The following is an 18,983-nucleotide window of genomic DNA, read 5'->3' as shown; positions in this document are numbered from 1 at the left end:
GGTGCCCAAGAAAAGCCTTGTAATTATGATAAGCCTGGTTTTCAAGAATATTGTCTCTTTATCTCACCATGACTTTAAAAAACAGTTTAAAAAAAAACCAAACATGTATTTTTCATCTTATGGCCTTTGTGGGTCAGGAATTTGACCTGAGGCATGTTAGCTGGGTGGTTCTGGCTCAGGTCTCTTATGAGGTTGCAGACAAGATGTCATCTGAAAGCTTGACCAGGGCTGAAGAATTTGATTCTAAGATTGCTTACTCACCTGCTGTTGGTAGAAGAACTCAATTCACCAGGTGAACTTCTTCATAGAGCTGATTAAAGATCTTCATTATATGACAGCTGGCTTCCCCTATAGGGAGTGATCCAAAAGTGAGCAAGAAGGAAGCTGTGCTGCCTTTTATGATTTAGTCTCAGAAGTTACATGCATCATCACTTCTGTCTTATTCTATCCATTTGAAGCAAACACTAAGTTCAACCAGAATGTAAAAAGAGGGGAATTAGTTCACTTTTTAGAGGCAGAAGAAAAAAGAATTTATGTACATGTTTCACATGTACCTTCACAGTAACTTATATATCTTTTCCATAATTATTAAGTACATGCAATGTGCTACCTGAATGATATAAATAGTGAGTTTTATGGGAGAACCCAGACTGAATGAATAATCACTGTCTCCTTGTGCAATCAGAGAAGGTTCACAGAGAAAATCAGTCTTGAGTTGAATGGTGAAGAATAAAGTCAGAAAACCAGAGAGAATCAGGCAGGGATTGTAGTCAGTATAAACAGAATGAGTAAAGTTGTGTAGGAGGGTTCGAGAGCCCTCAGATTACTCTATATTACTCACTCTGGTTTCCTGTCTATCACAGTGGACTCTTAATCACAGTCCATGCTCCTGATCTCCAACACTCTCTTTAACAAAACTTGACTGGCCTGCATCTCGTGACTTCTGGGTCTGCTTTCTGAAGAGCAAGAGGCAGTTATGTAGGTGGATCTGGGCTTAAATATTAATGTATTCACTCTGCCCACATAGCAGAAACACACTTTACAAAATTTTTAAAGTTCAATTTAACAGTTTTTGAAATAAAGATACAGTTGTGAAACCATCACCACAATCAAGCTAATGAATATATCCATAGTCCTCAATATTTTCCTGTAAGCCTTTTTATCCCACCTCCCATCCCTTACCTGCATTCTCAAGCAACCACAGATCTGCTTTCTGTTACTACAGATTAGTTTGCATTTTCTCGGATTTTAAATAATTGGAATCATACAATTTTTACTCTTCCCCCCCCTTTTTTTAGTTTGATTCTTTTCACTTAGTATATTGAAATTTTCCGTGTTGTTGAGGGTATCAGTTGTTCATTCATTCCCTTTTATTGATGAGTAGCATTCCACTGTAAGGATATACCACAATTGGTTTACCCATTCACCTGTTGATGGTCATTTGGGTTGTTTCCAGTGTTTGCCTATTACAATAAGACTGCTATAAGACTATATGCACACATGCTTTCTTTTTTTTCAGGTTTAAAAACTTTATTTGCATATTCAAAAAATTGTGCATTCCAATAATTAAAATCACTTGAATCAAAAAATGGCACTCTGATTAAACTGCATTTTAACAGCCTGCAGGACACCTTGGGCCAGCTTGGTTTTTACTCTAGATCTCACTGTCCTGCCACCCAGCTTCTTCCTTCACCAACATGCAAGTTATTTTCCTTCCCTGCCAGTCCGACAAGCAGATGGGAAAGGGAGGAGCCTTCGTTGTCAGTAGTTCTCAGTTCTTTGACGTAAAAAGGGGCAGCACAGCCATTTAAACTTGATCCAATCCCTTTGCATCTTACAATGTTAAACAGCTAAAAAGTAAAATAAGAAGGCAGTGCTTGATGTTGGCAAATTGAACTCCAATTAAAAAAAAAAAGAGAAGGCAGTGCTTGTAGAATGTACAGTGCATATTGGCAGCACATGCCTCATTACCATTCACCTGCTTGCTTCTCCTGTTCAATTGTTTCTTTTGAAGGCAGTGAATTTTTCTCTTGCGTTTCTGTCTTCTTCAATTTCGACTTATGGAATTTCTCAATCCCAGCCATATCGGGTTTGTCAGACATTGTTGCAGAGGAAGCAGAGTGAGGCACACGAGTGAGCTGGAGAGAGGAGTGATGCGGCCTGCGCAGTGGTCGCTGCCGAATGGGACCCATGCTTTTATATGAAATAGTTGGATCATATGGCGGGTGAGGGGTTAACAACTTAAGAAACTGATAAACTGTTTTCCAAAGTGATTATATAATTTTGGATCATTACCACAGTGTATGAGAGTTCCAGTTCCTCCACATCCTCATCAACACTTGATATGGTCAGTCTTTTATTTTATTTTTTTTAATTAAAAATTTTATTTATTCATGAGAGACAGAGAGAGGGAGAGGGAGAGGGAGAGAGGCAGAGACACAGGCAGAGGGAGAAGCAGGCTCCATGCAGGGAGCCCGATGTGGGACTTGATCCCTGGTCCCCAGGATCACACCCCTGGTTCACAGCAGCACTAAAACACTAAGCCACCGAGGCTGCCCTGGTCAGTCTTTTTAAACTATAACCATTCTGGTGAGTGTGTAGTGGCATTTTATTGTGGTTTTTATTTGCATTTCCCTAATGACTAATGTTGCTGAGTTTTTTTTAAATGTGCATGTTTGCAATCCATTTATCTTACTTGAAGTGTCTGTTTTTGCTCATTTAAAATGTGCTATTTCTTATTATTAAATTTTGAGAGTTATATATTGAAGGATATATATATATATTTACAAATATATATTAAATATATATATATTTATCATATATATATATGATTTGTAAATATTTTCTGGCCACCTGGAGCTATATTTTTATTCCCTTAAGAGTATCTTGTGAAGAACAGAGTTCTTAGTTTTGATAAAAATGTAATTGATCAGTTTTCTTTTTATGAAGCACACATTTTGTGTCATATCTAAGAAATTTTGCCTACTCTAAGGTCATAAAGGTTTTCTTCTATGTTTTCTTTTAAACATTCAGAAGTCACAACCTTTGCACCTTGACTGAAAATTAATCTAATATATATATGTACATTTATTTTGAGACTCTCTGTTTTGTTCTATTAATTGATTTGCCTCTTGTGGCCAATATCACACTTTCCTGGCTATTGTAGCTTGTAATAAGTCTTCAACTCAGGTAGTGAAAGTCTTCTAGCTTTGTTCTTTTTCATATTTTTTGTGCCTGTCAGGTGTTGGGATGGTCAATTAGGATAGCAAACAAAATTGAAAGTAACAATCAAATCTTTATTCATTTACTGTAATACTGTAGGTAAGAGGCCAAAATGGAAAATGCTGGCTCCTGTTCCATTTTTTCCCCCATGGAATAACATTGGGTACAAGGGTCAGTGAGATGACATGCAGGACAAGTGGGGGAAATTGTCTTTCTGCTGAAGAGCACTGAACAAAAGTTTCCTTTTATATGGAGGGTGGGTAGGGTGTGGAGAGGAAGAAACCTCTCAAAAAGGCTTTCAAATGGAGATGGCTGAGCTAGAAATGCAGATATGATTATGACTATGGCTTTTGTAGGGTGAGGCCTAAGTCTGATTGCAATTCCCTCCATGAGACTGCAGTTCATTAATTGCCTGTGCTATACTCCTAATGGCACCAAGTGTGAGGAGGGCAGCTTTCCCTTATGAGACCCTTTGGGAAAAGCTTTTGTAATTGCTTATGATTGGGCCTAAAAGATGACATGTAGGATTTTGGCCTGGAGGTGGACTCCTCAGTTTTTGGCTACTCTAGGTCCTTTGCATTTGCACTTGAGTTTTATAATCAGCTTGGCAATTGCTAGGAAAATATCTGTGAGATTTTCATCAGGGTTTCATCAAAACTATGCATCAATTTTGGGAGAAATGCATTTTAACAATATTTAGATGCTGAGCCTTCTGATCCATGAACATGGTATATCTCTGCATTTATTTAGATCTTTTAAGATTTCTCTTAGCATTGTTTTGTGGGTTTTGATGTACAGGTCTAACACATCTTTAGTTATGTTTATCTCTAAATACTTAATATTTTTTTGGATGGTATTTTATTTTATTTTTTTAAAATTTTATTTATTTATTCATGAGAGGCACACGCATGCACACACACACACAGACACAGAGAGAGAGAGAGAGAGGGAATGAGAGAGAGAGAGTCAGAAGGAGAAGCAGGCTCCATGCAGGGAGCCTGATGTGGGACTCGATTCCGGGTCTTCAGGATCACGTCCTGGGCCAAAGGCAGCGCCAAACCGCTGAGCCACCCGGGCTGCCCTTGGATGCTATTTTAAATGATGTTTTTAAAACTTCAATTTCCATTTTTTCTCTCATATATATTAGCACAATAAATGTCTGTATATAGGTCTAGTATCCTAAAGTGTTGCTAAACCAACATATTAATTCCAGCAATTTTTCTGTAGATTTAATGATATTAACCTAAACTATATGGCATTTGTTTAACAGCAGGCAGCAGACAAGGACACAGATAATACAGGCTGAAAAGCTGGTGATCCTTCTTAGGCTGGCATAAAACATTTGATAAAATTGCTAACTCAATACCTTGGAAGGCTAAACACATGCTCTTTAAATTTGTAACTATAGGGAAAATTGTCAGAAGGATGATTCTCTGACCAATGAGAGAGTATTGCTGTTGCCTGCTCCTTCAGCAAAGTCTTTTGCTAAAGATGAACTCAGGTAGAAGCTAGTCATTTTAAGAGATGAAGGGAAATAAAGCTCAGCTAAGATTGGAGTTCTCTGCCTGCAGTCTGCAATACAAACTGATTGAGGGTGGTTATTTAGGGCCTTCTAATTTTGATAAGCCAAAAGTCATTATACTCCCAATAGCAGAAGATAAAACTGCAACCCAAAGCCCTTCTCAAAGGCCATTAGCAAAGTGTAGTCTGCCAGATGATGGAAGCCAAGTATGGAAGGCAAGCAGTGAAGATCATATTAAGGGGAATGCCTTTCCAACCAAACCTGCTGTTTTTGCTGGCTGCAAGGGCACTGTAATTAAGTTAATAGATACAGGATAGATGGGACAAACAGAGCCTAGTACATAAAAATGAAGAGTAATTAGGCATAAGAAATATGACTAGTTGAGGTCTTTAGCTGTGGTTATTTGTACAAGGAATTGTAAAAGAACGAATAAACCAGAAATATTTCCAGTTTCTTTCCAAGTGGAATTGACAAAAAACTACAAGTCTAGCTTGCTGATACCTCTATGCATTTGACCCTGAAGTAATGCATAGTTCCTTGAAGCTGCACCAGTAAGAAACTGGGAACAAAAAGATGTGCAGCCTTCCAGGAAGGCATGCTTGTTAACATACTCTTCAGATACAATTATGGAGGATCATGGAGAAGAACCTTCCAGAGGGTAAAGCCAGTAACTTCAAATGCAGCAAGCAGATGAATTCCTTCTGGAAAGCAGAAATGGGGTCTAACCAAGAATTTACTTCACCACTTGGGTAATCTGTAAAGTTTCTCTTTTGCAACATTTTGCTAGGCTTTGGACCAGTGACTACTTTCCCCCCATTCTTTTTCCAAATAATTTTTTCAAATTTCTACCTCACCAGGTATGTGGGAGAGGAGAGCACATACCTCATCTTTTCTTAGTAGGTCACTGTGTCATGAAGAACTATATCCAGACTTGTAAAGGACTGCACATCTTCAAACCATGGATGTAAGAGCCAGCTACAATAACTACTTAGAAATTTAGTGCTTCTTCCTTTGGAATAGGGTATGTTCTGTTAGAAGATGGGCATATATAAAAATCTGGGGGATCAGAGGAGTGGACTGTGACAGAGTTGTCCACCAATGTACATTCTCATCTCCTTTTATTACTAGAACTGTTGAGTATTAGCTGGAAACGTGGTTGTCCAGCTAGAGAACTTTATCTCCCACCTTCTAGTTAGATGCGGTTATGCCTCTAATCAGGTCAATGGAACCTGATATAGTGCTATACATCTCAGGAGCACTGAGATGTATACCCCTTCCCTTTCTACCATTTTGCTGGGCTAAGATACAGATGTGATGGCAGGTTCTGGGATGGAGGTTATGTATAAGGATAGAACCACTTACCTCTGGACCTACCAGTCTTGAACCACTTACCTCTGGACCAGAAAAAAACAAAACTATCTTGTTTCAGATATGCATAAATGCAGAGAACAAACTGATGGTTGTGAGAGGAGAAAGGTGGGTGATGGGCAAAATGGGTGAGGGGGAGTGGAAGGCACAGACTTCTAGGGATGGAATGAATAAGTCATAAGGATAAAGACATAACATGGAGAATATAGTCAATGGTACTGTAATAGTATTACAGGTGACAGATGGTGGTACACTTGTGAGCATAACTAGATTTGTTAACTGGTAGGTCTGAAACTCATGTAACATTGTATGTCAGTTATGCTTCAATTAAAAAAAAAGTATCTTGTTTCATATATAGTATCTTTGGGTCTCTGTTAAGGCAAGCTAATCTGTATCCCAACTAAAACCTAGGCCTAAATTTGGAATATAATATTCCAAATAGTATTCTTGTCTCTAAGCCAAGGGAGAGTCATTCTTGAACAAATGGAAAAGAAACTTTTGCTAATCTAAGTCAGGGTTTTGGCTCAATTAAGCCAATAGTGACCACTGGACACTTAATGTAAGCCAATTCAGTATGAGATATTATGGAAGGAAAGACATGGTCCTGTCAGCATTTAACTACCTACTTTTAGATTGTATGTAAAAGAGAAATGAACTTCTATTTTGTTTAAACTGCTGTATTTTGGGTCTTTTTCATATCTAAGAGGATGCTTAGACTGCCTCCTAAACAACATAGTTAGAATTTGTTTAAAACCAGTGCACAATCACAAAAATAACAAATCAGAGCAGTGTGTGCCTACTGGGAAATATGGACAAAAAAAAAAAGACTCTCAGTGTGGAGCTCAGAAGGGATTAGGAGAGTCTCAAGAAAAGGAAGCCCTGGTGGTGAAAATGGCATCATTGAAGGCTGGAATATTTAATTTTCCCTTTCAACCAACCAACCAACCTACCTACCTTAGCGCAACTTTTCTTGCAACTATTCTGGTAAAAGAGGTAAGAAACTCCTGCTTTATGGGGGGTGGGGTGGGGCGGGGAGCTTTGAAATAAATCAAGGTACTCTTCTTTTAAAAGTTTTTTTTTTTTTTTTTTTTTAAGTAAGTAACATAGGCATTGGAACACTTGAGAACACTGTAACAATGTAGAACATTTTAAGAAAGTGAAAATCTAAAACAAAATAAGAAAGTGAAGACCATTACCTTGAACAAAAAACTACAACCATTATTTTAATTTTTTTTCTAGTCTTTCTTCAGTGGGTGTACAAGTGGCAATACATGCATTTTTGTATATACTACACAGTATATATACACATACTGTTCCTCTGTTGTGCTTTTTCACTTAGTTTTTTTATGAGTACCTTGTGACATGAAAAATCCTTCAGCTCTTAGTTCCTGTTATTTCTAACATGTTTAATTTCATATAACCAACCACAAAACATAGAAAATCAATATGTACGAAAAGGCAATAATTAAAACACACACACACACACACAGAATATACACTCTGATGGAAAAGTGATCTTATTTTTTCAGCGACCAAGCGGAGAAGGGACACCTTGGGGGTGTTTTTAGAGAGGCCTGTAGAAACTCCTTCGTATGATCTCATAGCAAAAACAAAAGTAAAAACTGCCAGAGGAAATCTAAAATTACAAAATAAAAACTTTAAGCTTAGTGTTAACATGTCTGACCATATTCTACAGTACAGCAGGGCCAGTCCTCTGTCCTTCTATTGTAGTCCAGACCACATTAAAACAAAAGGGTAACTCAGTTGGGTCAAACTCTCATATCTGGGGGTGCTCATCTGAAGTTCCTTCCCTCATGAGACTATTTGCCCATTCCGGGGGAACATTTGCGCGAAACCAAAATTTCACACATGGAACTCCCAAGTCACCACCCATCTGGCTCTACCCACCTTACTGTATTGGGTCGAAATTTTGTCACAGGAACAAATGTCATCTCCCACGATTTGAGAAAACGACTGATTGAACAGCACCATTAAATTCCTAGAGGCCGGGGATCCCTGGGTGGCGCAGCGGCTTGGCGCCTGCCTTTGGCCCAGGGCGCGATCCTGGAGACCCGGGATCGAGTCCCACGTTGGGCTCCCGGTGCGGTGCGTGGAGCCTGCTTCTCCCTCTGCCTCTCTCTCTCTCTCTCTCTCATTAAAAAAAAAAAAAAAAAAATTCCTAGAGGCTGCGTTAACGGTGGCATCAAGGCCTTCTCTGTTTTCCTCCCTGCAAAATGGGTTTATTAGCGTGTACGTACGTGTGCGTGTACCGAAAACATCATTTTGGGTTATCTTCCCTGTTTTTGAGCTTTTTGAAAAAGTTGTGCTTGTTTTTATTTGGGATACTCAACTGTTGGATAATTTATCGCTATAATGGCTTCGAGTGGGACACAAAAAACAAAAAAACCCAACACATTCCAGTTGCCTGTAGAGCAGGTGGTCTTCTACCTTATTGGGCACCCTGAGCAAGCGCTAAGGCTCTTAAGGAGGCAACAAACTGTAAAATCGAAGGCCGGGCGGTATTATCAACTTTTGGCCTCTGCCGCTCCACGTACTTGGTTGCCGCAGTTAGCCCAGGTCCTCCGCCGGGGAACTTTGTACTGAAGCCGGCCCAGAAGTACTTGCTGATTGATGGAAGTACCCAGGGCCGGGCACCCCCCCCGGGTCCCGCCCCCCCCCCCCCCCGCGAGAACACGCCCTCCGTTCCTGCCGCTCGGGCCCGAGCCTTAGGTCTCTATTCCGGGGCAGCAGCTGCCGCGGCCCGCAGCGCACTCGGCCTCCGCGGACCCGCAGCCGCAGCGCCGCCCAGTGCACGCCGGTCCCGCCGCCGGGCGCCCGCTCAGCCCTCGACCCCGCCGTGCGGCTCGGCGGACCCTCGGCCGGCGGCCCGCCCATGCTCTCAGCCACCCGGAAGGCGAGCCAGCTCTTCCACAGGCTCTTTCCGGGCCCGAGAATGGGCGACTCCGCCTCTAAGCTCGTCAGCCCCCAGGAGGCCCTGCCGGGCCGGAAGGAGCCGATCCCCGTGGCGGGTAAGGACCCCGGCACGCGCGGAAGGCGCGGTCATCGGCCTGGCGCATGCGCGTCGGCGCGGGCGGCTGCGCGTCCCCCGCCCGCCGGGAGGAGAGCGGAGCGCGGGCCTCGGGCGGAGAGTTCGGCTGGGGTCTGCGCAGGCGCGGAGGGGCTCCGCGAGGGGAGGGGGTGGCGCGTGGGGGGGTGGGGCGGGGGCGGGGGGGCGCAGCTTTTCCTTTGTTTGGCTTCTCACTCCCTAAAGCTCACGTAGCACTCTGACGGAATCTAGTGTGTAGGTGTCGCTCACCTAGAGTGCAAGTGCCCCGGCGGCTCCAAACTTTGGGTAGGAAAAGCGCAGACCCGACTCCCGCTCTTGCTCGCAGGTGTGTGCGCGCTCCGCGCCGGCTTCTGCGCCCCGAACACTTCTGTCGTGTGCGGTCCGCTGGGATGCCGGGCCCTCGCGGCGACGCTGCCGCTGTGTGGTGTTGCTGGGAGCAATGGGATGGTGCACAACGATGAACACTGCAGTTTTGAAGTTGTGTCTCCGTCCACCGTGCCGTTTGCAAAAATTATCTTTAGGATCGCATTAACCCTCCACGGACCCCCCGGCAGGAGTTGCCCTTGACCCCGCGCTCGCGGGTCTGCCGGTGTCTATCAGTAGTCGGAGGGGTCGGCTGTAGAGCACTGCTTTACCAACTTAAAAATGATTTTCTAATCTCATAACGATTACTTTTGGAAAGTGCAGTAAAAAAAAAAAAAAAAAAGCCAGAAAAATGATCACATGCTTTGGGTGCCCATCACCCTAAAAGTTATTCTCATAAAGCTTAAACGTCAGTTTCTGTCGCAGACCGGTAGCAGAGCGAAGACAGCCCAGGTCCACCAGCCAAGCGACCATTACCATTACCTTGGTGCAGGGCTTCTCGAAGTGTTTTTAAACAAACCCAACTGGGTGATTCTAATACACGCCATAGTTTGTAAAGCACAGCCTCAGAGCTGCCGGAGGGTTATATGGTGCTTAGTCTTGCACATATAGCTCAATGCCACGATAAATCCCCTACTTAAAAATTCCTAGGAATTCTTTCTCTTTTCCTTAAAGAATTATTGAGTTCTAGGAGGAGGCCATGGTGATGCGGGTGTGCACATCACACGCAATATTCAGTATCAGCATGAGATTTGAAAAAGTAGAGGTTTTTTGGACCTGGGGCAGTTTGGAAACTGAAGCGGTGTGACTTGTTTCTCCATCTGCATTAGCACTTCTACTTCCTCGGCTCCTCTCCCTTCAACTCCCAACTCATGATCAGCCCAAAAAGTTTGTTTTATTTATTTTTTAAAAATATTTATTTATTTATTTATTTACTTATTTATTGATTCTATTTATTCATTCATGAGAGACACACACACACACACAGAGGGAGGCACAGACACAGGCAGAGGGAGAAAAACAGGCTCCATGCAGGGAGCCATGTGGGTCTCCAGGATCAGGCCCTGGGCTGAAGGCTGTGCTAAACCGCTGAGCTACCCGGGCTGCCCCAAAAGATTTATTTATTTATTTATTCATGAGACACACACACACACACACAGAGAGAGAGAGAGAGAGAGAGAGAGAGAGGCAGAGACATGGGTAGAGGGAGAAGCAGGCTTCATGCAGGGACCCAGATGCGGGACTCAACCCGGATCAGGCCCTGAGCCAAAGGCAGATGCTCAACTGCTGAGCAACCCAGGCGTCCCAAAGTTTGTTATATTTTTGACTCAAATTCGGAGAATGAGTTTTAAACTTTATTTTAAAAATAAATTCTCTTGGGCCACCTGGGTAGCTCAGTTTGTTGACTCTGCCTTCAGCTCAGGTCGTGATCCTAGGGTCCTGCTCAGTGGGGACTCTGCTTCTCCCTCTCCTGCTCCTCCTGCTTGTGCTCTCTGTCAAATAAATAAAATAATAAAAAAATTCTTTTTTACAACCCAGTGTTCATAAATGGGTATTTAAAGGCAATCCTTTTTCAATGGTGAACATCCCCAGCTTGTACTAAACTTCCTCTTTTCCTACTACAGTCTCTTTGATATACCTCCTAGACGTCTAAGAAACAAACAAATGAACACAAAAATCTTAATCAGATTTGCAAACTGGTTCAAGATCACCTTCAACTAAAATTTAGTTCTGCTTAAAGTCTTCCCAATCAATTACCTGATACATAAATGACATTTTTGATGAAAGATAAAACAACATGGCAGAAACGAGCCAATGATTTATTTGTCACATCCACCTAGTAACTCTAATGGAAAAATCTCAGGGTTTGGCTCTCTTCCAGGTTCTTCTGTCTTTTTATATAGCCATGTGTACATCTCTGTATCCGGACCAGTAAACGGCTTTTTTTTGGTGTAGGGCCAAGCCTACAATGCATATGCATATGCAGTGCATATGTCCTTATTGCTCAGCTGTTGCAACTCTTTTCCTCCCCAAATAATTTCAGTTTTAGATTGTGGCCTTTCCAATCACACTCATGGTACAACTCCTGCCTTGACAGGTTGCTAAAGGTTCTGACTGGTCCCAGAAGTGGACAGCATTACCTCCTTGGTAGGTGTTGGTGGCTGTAAGCTTGAAGCTTATGGACTTACTGTTTTGAAAGTCAAATTTATCTCTATCCCAACCCCCAGTCTAACAGCCCTTTACTTCTCTTTATTACTCTGTGTCTGTTGTTAATTGTACCTTGACTTTCAAAAGTTCTGTGGCAAAACATCACCTTTTGGTTTTCCACGATAAGGCCTGTTTTGTGTCTTTGGTTCAGTCTAGTACTAGGTTCTGTCTTTGTGTTCTATTACCAGATACTTTTGGTGTGAAGAGTTAACATTTTAGCTTTAATCCTACCTCTTTTTGTATTTGTAAGGAAACTTACACCGTTTTATAAACTGTAGCCTAGTAGTAGATTTCTACTTACAGGAGGGTAAGATTGAATCCTTCAAACTTTTTTAGTGTTTAATTTTTCTCAGGCTACCTATAGTGGATGAAAATATGAATAGTCCTATTTGGGTGATTGGTTAACAACTAAACTTGGACTAGACTGGCTCATTTGAAGCATACACTGTTCAGGTTAGTGGTGGGTCTGGACAGCACTGGCTGGCAGGGCACACAAGCAGTTTGCCCGATCTTATATGTGGAAGGTGGTCTCTCTCTGTTTCAGTGCCTGGCTTTAAACAGTATTCAGAGAACTTTGGGACTGGGGGGAAAAGTGGAATTCATGCTTGTTGAACTGAATTGGTGGGCAATTAATTGCTAGAGATAGGCAGGAAGTGAAAGGCTTATAATTAAAACTTCAGAGTGCCTTCTGTGTTGTTAAAATGTAAGTTTATTATAGTTAGAACTAATCTTATTTCCAGTGAATTAATTACTGCAAAAGCTCAGTTTTTATTTCGTATGCCCCCCCCCCCCTTTTTTTTTTTTTTTTGCGTTTTGGAAATATTGCTAATCTTTTTTTGATCAGGTGTTTGGGATTTGGAGATATTCAGGATAACATTGACAGCTCATGTTTAAGCTCTGCTATTTTGCCTTTATATTCTTAGATAGTGGGTTGTATTGTATTACTGTGGGTCTTTTTTTTTTTTTTTTTGAGAGAGGAAGCGATGTAGAACACCTGCTCACAGTGTACTCTTTTAAGAACTTTAAATACAAATAGAAAAATGGTAGAACAATATGAGTAATCCAAAAGGTGGCTCCTTGAGAATTGAAATATAACAATAAAATTTATTGTTTTTATTTATTAACTGTAGCTATCTGATAAAAAGGGAAGAAAGTACAAATACACAAAATAATAACTGAGAAGGAGGAGTAGAACATTTAAAGAATGTAAGAGACTATTTAACTCTTTGAAAATAAATTTGAAAACTTGGATGGAATAGATAATTTTTAGGAAAATATAATTGACCTGTACTGATATGAGAAAGATCCCATTCTGTTTAGGAAACAATGATTTTTAGAGAGGAAATGAGGTCAATGAGTTGTCTCCTCTCCAAGCATCATGTTTAGACAATTTTACAGGGGATTTCTACTGAATATTTAAAGAGCAGAAAATTCCAATATTATTTAAACTGAAAGAATTGTCAAATTATTTTTAAGAAGCAAGTGTAAAATTGAAACCAAATCTGATAAAAATTGCACAAAAAAGAAAACTACAGACCTGTCTCACTTATACTGATGAAAAATTGCTAAATAAATACGAGTAAACAGAATCCAGCAATGGGATTTAGTCCCAGAATGCAAGGATTGGTCAGTATTAGGAAATCTATTACTATAATTCATCATTTAATTGATCTAAGAAGAAAAATGGTGTAACTGACTTCTGGATGCTAAAAACTTGTTTGATTATGTTTAACAGCTATTGGGGATAATAACACTTAGAGATGACTACTTCCTTAACATGATATAATAAATCTGTTTCTGTCCGAAGCTCAACATCATGCTTAATGAAGAAATGCAGAAATTTCCACTGAAGTCCCAATCAAACAAAAATGTGGAGATGGCCTACTTTTGCTCATTCTAGTAGCAGTTGTACCCCATTACCAGATACTTTTTTTTAAAACATTTTTTTAAAGATTTTATTTATTCATTCATGAGAGACACACACAGAGAGAGAGAGAGGCAGAGACACAGGCAGAGGGAGAAGCAGGCTCTATGCAGGGAGCCTGTTGTGGGACACGATCCCGGGACTCCAGGATCACGCCCTGGGTCAAAGGCAGGCGCTAAACTGCTGAGCCACCCAGGGATCCCCCATTACCAGATACTTTAACAAAAGTATCTGTTGTTAAGGGTTATCATCTTAACTTTAATCTTTTGTGTGTTCTTAAGAAAATTTTTATCTTAAAATTTTTTATTTAATTAAAAATTTTAAAAGAAATTTATTTTAATTCTAGTATAGTTAACATACAGTGTACAGGGATAGGTTAGTTTCAGGTATACAATATAGTTATTCAATAATTCTGTACATTTCTCAGTGCTCATCAAGATAAATGTATTCTTAATCCCCTTCACCTATTTTACCCATCCCTCCCACCCACCATAATTTGGCTACTGTAAATAATGCTGCAATAAACATAGTGCTATATATATGTTCTTGAATTGGTGGTTTCATTACCCAAAGAAAATTTAGGTAAATACCCAGTAGCATATGGTAATTCTATTTCTATTTTTTTTTTTTCATTAAGAGAGGGTGGGGGTAGGAGGGACAGAGGGAGAGGGGAATCTTAAGCAGACTCCATGCCCAGTTGGGTTTGATCTCACAACCCTGAGATCATGACCTAAGCCAAAATCAAGAGTTGGATGCTTAACCAACTAAGCCACCCAGATGCCCTTATTTCTAATTTTTTGAGGACTCTCCAGACTGTTTTCCACAGTGACTATACCAGTTTGCATTCCCACATGAGGGTTCCTTTTTCTCCACATATTCACCAACACTTGTTGTTTCTTGTGTTTTTGATTTTAGCCATTCTAATAGATGTGAGGTGGTATCTCATTGTGGTTTTGATTTGCGTTTCCCTGATGATGAGTGATGTTGAACATCTTTTCATGTGTCTGTTGACCATCTGTATGTCTTCTTTGGAGAAATGCCCATTTGTGTCTTGTACCTGATTTTAAATTGGATTATTGCTTTTTTTTTCTTGGTGTTGAGAAAATTTTCATCTTTTTATAAACTGTGGCCTAGTACATTTCTACTTTGCAAGAAGGTGAGATTCAAACCTTCAAACTTTTTTAATGTGCAGCTCTTCCAAAGCTGCCTAAAGTGGATCAAAGCATGACTAGGCCTACTCTAAGTGATTCATTATTAAAATTGTTTTGTAAATGGTAGCTAATGTAGTCAGATAGGAGAAGGCAATTAGAGATGTACAAATTGGAAAAGAGAAGGTAAAACTGCCACTAGTTTGCAGATCATGAGATTATATACCTAGAAAATCCAAGAGAATTAATAGGAATGTACTTACCTGACAACAACCAGTAGCTTTACTCTATGAAAACAACTTGTTAGGAAATATAATGGAAGAAAACAGCAACCAAAAAAATTAAAATTTATGAATAAACTTGGCTAGAAATATGCAGGACCTATGTGAGGAAAACTTTAAAACACTATGAAGGACACACAAGAAGACTTGCACAAATGGTGAGATATACCAGGTTCTTGGATAGGAAGACTGAACAGGAAACATATATCATATTCTCCCTATAAGTTTATATAAAGGTAACATGGTTTTAATTAAAATACTAAATTTTTTTGTTTTATTCTAGAACCAGACACACTAATTAGAAAATTCATATGGAAAAATAAACAGGAAGAGTTATGGTAACTGCCAAAGACGAGCAAAGAGGGTCAGCTAGCCCTACCACATAATAAAAGTGAAGCTTAATAATTTAATCAGTGTGGGGACTCCTGGGTGGCTCAGTGGTTGAGCATCTGCTTTGGCTCAGGGCAAGATCCTAGAGGTTGAGGATCAAATCCCACATTGGACTCCCCACAGAGAGTCTACTTCTCCCTCAGCCTGTGTTACTGCCTCTCTCCCTGTCTCTCATGAATAGATATAGATAAAAAAGATCTTTAAAAATTTTTTTAATTAGTGTGATACTGGTCCATTAATAGGCAGGTCAATGGGACAGAATAGAAAAATCAGAAATTCTTAAATATATATGGGAATGTAGTATAACATAAAGGTGATATCTCGAATCAGTGGGGAAAAGATGGAATATTCAGTAATAAATGGCTATGGGATAACTGGATAGCTGTATGGAAAAAAAGAAAGTTGGATCTGTACTCTACATCGTAAACCAGGGTAAGTTCCCAAACAGATGTTTGATGATAATAGCTCATGCTTATTGAGTGTGTAGTGTATGTCAGGCACTCTAGTAATTACTTTACATTTACTAAGACATTTAAACCTCACAATGACCTTGCAAGGTAGTAATTATTATTAATCTCATTTGTTGATGTGGATGCTAGGTCCATATGGGTTAGGTGACTTATCCAAGGTCATATAGCTAATAAGTGGTGGAGCTAGGACATGAATGTGGGCAGTTGGGCTCTAGAGTTTGTGATCTTAACTACTGTACTTTGCTGTTTTTCCATTTGGTTACATGTAAAAATGAAACAATTTAAGTGTGAGAAAGGGAGAATTCCTTTATAATCTTAGGATGAGGAAAGCCTTTCTACTTTGACTTGAAAATCAGAAGACTTAAAACATTGATAAATTAGATAAGTCTTCTCATGGCAAAAATTACGGTAAGCAAATTCAAAAGACAGACTGGGGTAAGTATTTGCAACTTATAAGTAAAGGACTATTCTCCCTAATATATAAGAAGCTCCTAGAAATTAATAAGAAAACACCAACATCCATTAGAAAAATAGGCAGAGGTTATGAACAGATAGTTTAAAGAAAAGCAAGTACAATTGGCTCTTATATAAAGGGGTGCTCAACCTCACTTATAATGAGGAGGATGCAAACACCATTTTTCATTTTTCAGATTGGCAAAACTCCAGAACTTTGATGGTACACTCTGTTGGTAAATCCTTAAGGAAAAAGGCACTCTTGTACATTGCTGGCGAGAGTGTAAATTGGCTCCACTCTTATGGAAGGCAATTTGGCAATATCTATAAAAAATTTAAATGCATATACCTTTTGACCCAGGAATTCAATTCTGGGAATTTATCCTACAGATACACTTGCACGCATGCCAAATGATGACTATACCAGGTTATTCACTGCAGCTTTGTTTGCAGTAGCCAAAGATTGGAAACAACCCAAATGCCCATCAATAGGGGCTAGTTAAATAAATTGTGGTTCGTCCTCACAATGGAATATGCAGCTGTAAAAAAGAACGTGGAAAATCTATATGAATGGGTATAGAGAGATTGCCAAGATATAGTGTTACATGAAAAAAGCAAGGTCAGAACAGTGTTATATGGTATGCTAATTTTTGTGTGAACAGGGAGGAAAATAATAAGATGTATGCACAAAGAAACTTTGAAAGGATGGCTAAGAAGCTAATAGCTGGCGAGAGGGCTGTGCAGTGAACTGAAGATGGATGGGACACACAAGTGGGAGACTTTTCCTTCATGCTTTCTTGTAACTTGATTCTTGTAATGTGACTGCATTATTGAGTTAAATAACTCTGTATGAGGATGATCCCTTTCTGTGGTATTTAGTTTAATTGACCACCTTTCTATCATCTTTTGTCATCCCTATTTCAAGTTCTTTTTCTTTTTTAAATTTTGCTCTCTTTTTCTTGTCAAGTAAGTCCCTTTTCTTCCTCAACTTGCTTTTGTAATCAAAATCTACATTTTGGCGTGATTTAAAAAATCTAAATTTAGAGGGTGAAATTGGAATAAGTTAACCCAAGTCATTTTACATTTCATAAATATTCATTTTTATTGAAGCATCAATTGTGGTGGCATCATTTATACAAAGAAAAGATCTTTGGGGACAAATTCCTTCCACTATTATGTAGAAAGCATTATGTGTATTTCTTTTATTTTGAGTGATGTACATAGACTTTTAAAAGAAAATGATAGAAAACAATTTTCCTTTTAGAAAAATTTTCCCCAATGTGTGATTAATTTCTAAATTGGAGGACATAGAACTATTATTTCTCTTCTTTGCATCTTGTCTGAAGCTCTTTATTTTACCCTCTGTTTTAGAACCTTGAGTATTTCCCTGAAGTCCCTGGGTATATAAGGGTATTCCATACCCCCCATGATCTGATCCTTATCTTCCCAGCCTTCCTGCTCTGCCCCTATAGAACCCTATCCTCTGGCTAACATATATTTCAATGTTTTGCCTCTGAAGTTGCTCATGTGATTCTACCCAAGTGGGTTTCACATGCCCACTTGGAAGTGTTTCGTTTTGTCATTCATAAAATCCTTATTAAATGCTTGCCTAGGTAAAATATTTTTTCCATATGTTCTTATCCTGCCTCTTCCTCAAAACTTGCCCTGATTGGATTCCATTTCTCCTATAAATCCAAACCTTTTTGCTCCAACTTAAGTGATCCCTTTCTTTTCTTTTGGACAAATAATTATATACTATTTCATGAATCCTCCTTTTGGATCTTGCATTGTTACTTAGATGTCGTGTTGCTACCCAGATTGTTAAGTCTATGTCTTTTCTCCTCGTATGAGAGGGAGTTCCCTTGAAAGATGGCCCTTCAGAGGGAGGAGCTGTGTTTCACTCCTTGAAGGGAGGGGCTGGGCATGGTGGACACTGTTTTATCCTTTAGTCTATAGTACTTTGCAGATGACACTGCCTACATCAGGCACTCAGTTATGGTTTGTGGATATCGAGTAAAATATGGCTAATGCTGGTTGAAGGTGGTCTTTTTGTGTGACCATTGTATGACCAGTGTGACACAGAAAAGCTAACATAGTTGATCTTTTGTCCCTGGGGTATATATTCTAGATCATTTTTTCACTATGGTGATAGATTTGGGCTGATTTCAGACTTTCTTCTTAACTACTCTTGTCACCAGTAGTAAACTTTTCTGTTGGCCAGGTTGAGCGATGAGGAGCCCCTCATCTTTAAATCTCTAGGCAGGGACTTGCTAGAAATCTGCAGCAGTGATTGGGAAAGAGCCATCCTGCCCAGCATAATCTGGGGGGACCCTGGCCTGCTTCCTTCCAGATCGGAGTGACAGCAAGCCCCTGCTTCAGCTGGGGGAGGGAGGAGAGTGAAGACAGCTGAGGTGAGAAATGGGAAGCTGGTTGGGTGAGGAGATATCAGCCTGTGACATGGGTCCCCAGAGAGCCAGTAGCCTCCACACCCTCATCAAGAACAGAGTGGAGGCCTTTTTGCTAGGCTTGGTCTGCCCCTTCATAGCCCCCAGTGTCTTGCCAACCAT

General features: G+C 40.1%; 2 protein-coding genes across 5 annotated transcripts in view; one reads left to right on the top strand and one right to left on the bottom strand.

The window, feature by feature from the left end:
• Positions 1-1,776: 1,776 nt before the first annotated feature.
• On the bottom strand, positions 1,777-2,102 carry LOC111092429 (thymosin beta-4-like). Its single transcript, XM_038573683.1, has one exon. It carries the CDS (start codon positions 2,100-2,102, stop codon positions 1,968-1,970), a length of 135 nt encoding a protein of 44 aa, XP_038429611.1. The 3' UTR covers positions 1,777-1,967.
• A 6,702-nt stretch (positions 2,103-8,804) lies between these two features.
• MSRA (methionine sulfoxide reductase A) overlaps positions 8,805-18,983 on the top strand; it is a 433,724-nt gene continuing 423,545 nt past the window's right edge. For 3 of the 4 annotated variants that reach the window (XM_038573679.1, XM_038573680.1, XM_038573677.1), the window contains exon 1: positions 8,805-9,141. In XM_038573679.1, coding sequence (XP_038429607.1) covers positions 9,006-9,141 — 136 coding nt within the window. In that variant the 5' untranslated portion in view covers positions 8,805-9,005. The remainder of the gene's footprint in view (positions 9,142-18,983) is intronic. The other variant, XM_038573678.1, reaches the window with a different exon arrangement.

The sequence above is a fragment of the Canis lupus genome, chromosome 25 (assembly GCF_011100685.1).
Source record: "Canis lupus familiaris isolate Mischka breed German Shepherd chromosome 25, alternate assembly UU_Cfam_GSD_1.0, whole genome shotgun sequence".
Lineage (NCBI taxonomy): Eukaryota > Metazoa > Chordata > Mammalia > Carnivora > Canidae > Canis > Canis lupus.
Note: the sequence above shows the minus strand (reverse complement) of the source record. Positions and strands in the feature narration are given on the sequence as shown.

Excerpts from the sequence above, each read along its gene's own strand:
- LOC111092429 (XM_038573683.1), bottom strand. The coding sequence starts at position 2,102 with ATGTCTGACAAACCCGATATGGCTGGGATTGAGAAATTCCATAAGTCG.